This window comes from Achroia grisella, unplaced genomic scaffold, assembly GCF_030625045.1.
Source record: "Achroia grisella isolate CSIRO2021 unplaced genomic scaffold, CSIRO_AGI_Agris_v1 utg1062, whole genome shotgun sequence".
Lineage (NCBI taxonomy): Eukaryota > Metazoa > Arthropoda > Insecta > Lepidoptera > Pyralidae > Achroia > Achroia grisella.
In genome coordinates, this window is record NW_026712566.1 from 1,383,795 (window position 1) to 1,391,450 (window position 7,656).

At 35.0% G+C, this 7,656-nt stretch overlaps 1 protein-coding gene across 1 annotated transcript; it reads right to left on the reverse strand.

The window, feature by feature from the left end:
- Positions 1-932: 932 nt before the first annotated feature.
- LOC131854549 (uncharacterized) lies at positions 933-1,421 on the reverse strand. Its single transcript, XM_059205672.1, has one exon. It carries the CDS (start codon positions 1,419-1,421, stop codon positions 933-935), a length of 489 nt encoding a protein of 162 aa, XP_059061655.1.
- Between the last annotated feature and the right edge of the window lie 6,235 nt (positions 1,422-7,656).

Consider the following 7,656-nt stretch of genomic DNA (forward strand, 5'->3'; position numbering starts at 1 on the left):
TATTACATTGAATCCAGCCTTCTCCTGCAACACTGTCAGCAAATGACTCGCAGCATTCCAGACAAAGACATTCTTCTTCTTCAGAACTCGAACTCGTATCTTTTTCTTGTATAATCTTTCTTTTCACTTGTTTATTTTTATTTGTATCTTTTTCTTGTAAAATCTTTTTTTTTTCACTTGTTTATTTTTCTTCGAGACAGCTTTTTTACGAGAGACCATTTTCTTCTTCTTTTTATTTTCTTGTTCCAAAGACAACGCTTCCTTTTCAGGTGTGTCTGTTAATATAGCTGCCTTTCGTCGTTTCCTGCTGGTAACATTACGCGGTCCTGCCTGAGGGAAAGGCCTGATGGATTCGGAGAAAATATTGATGGCTGAGCAAACAAGGATGAAGCTGACGTAGATGGTTGAGGCTCAATGTTTGAAGATGGAACTGTACAGGACCTTAATGGCAGACAATCTTTTTCAACAGCAGCTGTAGAAGACAACATTAGGTCACTTGAGGACAGCAAAACTGAGACGGTAGGCAACTGAGGCCCTACTGTAGACAACTGAGAAGGAGATACAGGAGATATACTTGCTGAAACAACTGCTACAACTTCGGGCTGCGAAGAAATTAACAAACTTGGTGAACCTGGAGAAATAGGCAACTGGGGCTCTGTAGACATAGGCGGCTGTGACTCATTAGGTACAGAAGACGTTGTTGGATTGTTCGGATTTGGTCGGTCTGTCACAAAACTTGGAGCGAAGTCCGACTCATCAAACACTTCCCGGTTGAACGGGTAAACCCCAGCTTTTGAAACCCTTTCGAGATGTTGTTGGGAGTCAGTGCCAAAGGTAAAGCTGTTCGGACGATGCCTGGGATATCGTAAATGCTCATTGTTTTTCCGGGGTGGCCACGCATCCATGAATCTTGTGCTGACGATAAATACCTTTTAAACGGCCCGAAAACAGACACGTCTAATATGGGAACAATGAGGAGGATACGACAGCATCACTACTCCATTATTTTTCGCTAGATCCAACACTTCCACTGACAAGTGCGAACTGTGATTGTCTAGTAAAAGCAAAACTGGCGACTCTTTAGTTGGCTTCACATAAGTGATGAAATGTTTCATAAAAAGCAAGAATTCCGTATTCATCCAGCCGCTTGCATTTCCTGCACCAATACATTCTGCTGGCCCATCTCGCACGAAATGATCTTGGTATTTCTTTCTTGGAAATACGAACATTGGAGGTATCGAAGATCCAGTTGCCGAAACAGCTACCAACAATGTTACATTAGTTCCTCTTTCAGCAGATGTGACAGACCCGACGTTTCTTTTCCCTTTGGCTGCAATTATTTTTGAAGGTTTATTTACAGTCGAGACACCAGTCTCATCAGCATTCCATATAGACGAACCTCTGAATTTGTGACGATCCATCACGTGTGCCAATTTATCAAAATATTCACAAACGTTCGTTCGATTGAAAGAAGGTGGCCCTGCTCAAACTAGTAGCCTCTGGCTTCCTGATAGAGAGACGGTCATTCCTTGACAAGAATCCCGTCAGCCAGTCCTTTCCAGCCATCTTATTTGTGTGCCATACCTCAGGAATCTTCAAATTATATTTTACAGCGCATTCATAAGCCAAGCGACGAACATCTTTAGGGCCTATTGAAAGATTTGTGCAAGTGTCATAAATACTCGCAGAGAGAAGTTTCTTGTTCTTGGTTAAACACTAATCTGGGAGTGCCGTAGCCAAATTTTGGCGACTCCGGATTTTCCTTTAACCGCGCCATGAATCTCTTCAATGAAGTTCTGCTAATCTCATAGTCACGACAAACTTGCCTTATTGATTTATCTTCATTTGCGACTAAATCAGCCGCTCGCTTCATCAGCTCAACGGACTTCGTACCACGCTCAGTGGTTTTTTTATAATTCCGCATTCTGAAAATAAAATAGAAATTAATACATAGAATCAAAATAATTCGTGGGGCTTAAAGGTCCAATTGTGCCCCAATGGTAGGTGGACTGTTGTTTTAGGTTATGTAGAAAAACAAGGTGATGCAAACAAAAAAACAATGGCACTACGTGAAACTTAATACCACTAAACATTTATACAGAGAAATTATGTTTCGTAAGTTTAAAAATCGAACAATGAGACTAAAACTAAGTAAAATCTAAAACATTACTTACGTGTAATTTTCGCACCACTTGCGCGTACACTCTTGCCGGCTCTAGAAAATGCACTGCGCGGGGCGGCATGCGCACCCGTCCCTCGTCCCCTTCACGCACCGGTCACTCCGTTGTCTAACGTGCACTTAGTTTCGGAGATAGGCATGGTGGACCTTTTTACCCGCGGACCTTTTAGCCCCGCCCTACCCTACTCATATTAAAGATATCAGAGAATATTTTTTTAATAAATGTAATACTATCGTGACACGAATAATAAAATGATATTTAAAGAAATAAAGAACCATGTTGCAATTTTTTAATTCTACTTGAATTTAAATTAGATATTAGATAGAAAGATAAACATTAACATAATGAAAACTAATTTTATCTAAACATCTAGGAAGATATCAGATAATTTGATTAAAATACAAATATATGTGTTGGTATATTTGATAGGAGTTAGCTTAAGTAAAAGTTGTCCTTACATAACAATAATAAATACCACAAACCTTACAATGAGCATTGCCTTTCATGGTCCAGACACTTTTTTTAAGAATACAGTATTGAATGTGTAGCCCTTGACTAATGAGTGTAATAAACAAATAGATGAACGGTTATTACACTGATATTATCTTCAGACACGATATTCTCAACAAATGTTCATTTGCAATGCCTGTGGTCGGAATGTTAAGATCAAATAAGTTATGATAATAATAATATTAAATTTATACTATACTTTGAGTGTACTAATGTTATCCATACTAACAAAATAAAAGTAGATACTGCAAACAAGGTGCTGCTTCTGCAAGCATGTTGGTCGTGGTAACTCTATGTGCTGTCATTCCGGAGAACTATAACTTCATGCCTCCATGTTATGTAATTACACTGCCATATCTCCCTCCAACTGAAACAAATCTTACAAGCCAAGCTGTTTGGCAGACGCAGTCCACTTTGTATAAAATCTATTTCGATAAAAAAACAAAAACAATAAATGACTTATGAAATTTATAATACAAGTTTTAACTCAAACTTAAGAGCATTTATTTACGAGATATATCCCCTTTAGCATATATTTAACTTTTTTAACCATTCAATTTATGACTCCAAAATCCATATAAATATTATACACTTTAGTTCTATTTATCTGGTCACTTTAGTTCATTATACCTATATGCTTTTACAAATGCAAATAGGTGCGTCTATTACACATCAGACTATATACAAAAAAGTTTTATATCTACGTAAATATATATATATATTCTCTCAGACGAGGAGACAGTCGTTGTCATCTGTTGTAAGTACGGCAAGTACGACAATTAAAAGAGATGAGCGAAGTTAGTAACGTTAGCTAGTCTAAAACATAAACGGTAAAAAAGCGATACTGCAAACAATAATAACAAATGATTACCGTCATCAAATTACCCGAGTAATGCTCGACGACACAGCGCCGCGCGAGCATGACCGCTCACACTTCGTGCGTTGTGGTCAACTGCTAAATTGCGACCACAGGTTACAAATGCAAATAAGTGTGTCTATTATACACTCAAATTATTAAAAACTATTATATCTACGTAATGACATACTTATCCTCGCGACTGTTCGCCCAGTTAAGATATAGGCAGAGTCATTATCGACTGTTGCCCCCATAGTGAGAATAACACTTGATATATCCATAAATAGGTAATATATGAACGAAGTCAGTAACGTTAGCTAGTCTAAAACATAAACGGTAAAAAAGCGATACTGCAAACAATAATAACAAATGATTACCGTCATCAAATTACCCGAGTAATGCTCGACGACACAGCGCCGCGCAAGCATGACCACTCACACTTCGTGCGTTGTGGTCAACCGCTGAATTGCAACCACAGGTTACAAATGCAAATAGGTGCGTCTAATACACATCTAGATAATTAAAAAAGCATATTATTGTATACGCTACTCACGATTTTTTCTGTTGCTCTAAGATCGCCTTGAAAATATTGCTGTTAACGATAAGGCTGCCTTATTTTATTTATACAAATGTTTAGATTTTTAAAAGTAAATATGCATATTCTATCCATGTATCTATCTATCAAAAATATTGCACAGACTTCCTTTATACATTCCTAAGTCTAGGCCAAAGATAAATACCATATTTTTAAGTGACAAATAATATGACAAATCTAAAATCTGATATAACGGACATAATAAGCCTTTGGAGTTAGTAACTCGAGATTCGTATAAGGCATTGTATAAGTATACATCATTTCTTAAACATTAAAAATAGATTCTCTGAAATACCTACAGAAGTTGTGGAAAATAAATTCGCGAGTGTCTTTAAGAAGCTCATAATAAATAAAAAACTTAATCAAAATATCTTTATACATTAAAATGCGTAAAAATGAAATATTACTCCTTTCAATACTGGACTACTAGTTATTCAATTAAATGCTTATTTGTAGTACTAATTTGTTAAATAGGGCCATTATCTTTAACAAAAGATAACACTTCACCATTCTGTAAAAGCTGTCAATACACCCACAAATCTCAATGGGACTACTACTGTTTCATTGTCGGAGCAGTCAAAACATTACAACAAACTTTACAAAATTTATCTCTGTTGTCCAAAAACAATTACGCGACAATTTACAACAAACAAAAAAGGAGACAACAAAAAAAGGATCGGTGTCCGAACGCTTGTCAAATAGTCCCATTTTTTCATCGGACAGACAGTAGTTTATTATAAAATTTACTGCTCTGACACGATTGACTGTAGAGTAAGAAAATACTTTTTTCAATATTGACGCGCTGTCAGACTGATTGCGAATCTTGTAGGTAGTTTGTTTAATCTGTGGCGTTAATAGGGTAAAAATGCCCGTTTGTAGTTAGAAACGACCGCAAATTTGTCAGACCACCTTGCAGTGGAATGAAATTTATGGCCCTAAAGCCAGGAAGAGGACGTAAGCCGTGCCGTTGCATAATCTCCGCAATTTATGGTTGCTTTTGTTGACTTTATTGCGCTTTGTCGTTTTTATATAATGCCACTAGTTCAGTAATTGCTCGATATAGATTTTCATTAAAGCTCTCGTCTAGTAAATATGAGTAAATTTATTTGTTTTGCAATTGACCAAACAACATTACACAAACTAAATTTAAAGCAAAACTAACTAAATCAAAACTAATCAAAAGAATAGTCGTCTTAGGTATAATTATTAAATATTATTATTAAAAAAATATCTTATCAATTTTATTTATGCTCTAATGTAACTTTAACCATGATATTGAGCAGCAATGGGTAGGTACTTTAAATGAGGTTAAGATATTTCTGGGTATTATAAAATAGTGGTACAATGGCAAATCAGATAATTAATCTTACTTCTGATTCATGAATTATATACAGGAATTAATAGAGCTGTTTTTAGGTAGACCTAACAGGGTTATATACATTATACCATATTACCCATTCCATATTTAAAAATATCAAAATTTGCTATTTAAATAATTTTGCAAAGCTGCTGGATTAATCTGTTACGAAATTTAATCTGTATTGTAAAGAATTAGGTAAGCGTCTTTTTATGTCTTACTAATTTAATTTACTTATGCATACTTAAATGTTAAATTGGCCAGAATAAAAAGGCAGTTACCGGAAGCGATCATCCGAACCAATATCTCCAAAAACGGATATCACAAAACTATCTCGAAAATCAATCACGCCCAGAGAAAATCATGATTTGTCTGAATCTGCACGTGAGGCAAAGGTCGGTCCTTGTATTATAGAGGAAATCCGGAGTGCATTGTATCCGGCTTTCTGTGCACTTTACCTGACCCACGGATAAAAGATCGAATAGAATAGGGCAGAATAGCCTGCGGTGCCTGTGCCCTGTTTTTTTTTTTCTTTAATTACACGGTGTCAGATCGTGACAGCCATATTTTTTTTATAAATCGCATGCAAATGAGTGCAACGGTTGCGATTCTAACCAGTTTTAGGCATAAAAAAGTTGCAGGTTTAATTTTCTCACGTTAGCGTTGTTTTTTAATGAAATTTCTAATGACGGTTTAATTTGAAGAACCCTTTGGGGTTTGATTTTCAGTGCTTTTTTTATTTGCTCATTGTTTAGAAAAACAACGTCTCGTAATATGGTTGTCACAAAAAATAATTACATTGTTGATTTATGCACTGTGTGTTGCTGCATTGTATTTTTTGTTACATCATCATATATATATACAGGTAAATATATATAGGTTTATACAATATTAATAATAACGATACAGTGTCAAAAACAACTTGAAAAATATATCTTCAAAATTTATTATTATAATTGTGAAATAATTAATAAGTATTTTATAAAATGTATTATAAAAATACTTTACAAATGTATCATAAAATAATATAAAGTATACTAAAAATTATAGTATCCAAACTGTAATTTACAGTTTTTCTTCTTCTTAGTCGACTAAAGGCTGAGGGTGGTGCCCACCATGAATCCTCCTTCCAACTAATATTTTACATCACTATTTTGTACCAAGATGATTATAGTTTTTATATATATATCTTAGAAAATAACGGTTATCTAATGTAGAAACCGTATTCTAAATAAAAAAACTTAAAAAAATAACACATGAATGTTAAAAAGTCTAACAAATTCCCGTATCGATTGAATTGCACCTAATTGAACTCGAGGATTTCCCGTACCACATAGGATACATCTCCTGCGTGCACTTTTTTTTTACCATAACAATCACAAACAAAGACCGACCGCATCATCTTTTGTGTAGCGAAGAAATAAATTAAATCATCCTTAGGGGGGAGATTTTTACCGTTACTCTAATCTACATGAAAAAAAAAGATAAAAAACTGAGAGTTGTCTGTGGGAACTTTGGCGCGTAAAAAACTACGACAGGAAGCGTCACGGTATGTGTAAATATATGAGACGAGAGGTGACATACTAGAAAATTATGAACGGATATTTATTTGAAACAATGTAGGTTGACGTGAGATATACTCACACGTCAACTGAAATCAAAGTGACTGGAGCCAGAAAAGAATATCTTATATTTAAAATCAGTAATAATTATATAGGTATGTATATGTACAAAGAAGCCAAAAGCAATATATAAAAAAATGGTATCAAAATCATTACATACTGTAAAACAAAGTCGCTGTCGCTGTCTGTCCGTCCCTATGTATGCTTAAATGTACACAACTACGCAACGGATTTTGAAGCGGTTTTTAATAGATAGAGTGAGAGTTCTAGAGGAAGGTTTATATATATAATACATGTACACCCGTGCGAAGCCAGGGTGAGTAGCTAGTGATTCTAATATTTATAAAAAGAATGGCGGATTAGCTGCCAGCTACATCCCACATAATTATGTAGACATTTTTATATTGTCAAACTTGCTTTTTACATACATAAAACAATTAATACAAAAAAATAGTATTTCTACATTTCCACTAAACATGTATTGGTCTAAAATAAATAATTTCTATCTATTTCCGCTGAAAAATGACGGCCTCGGT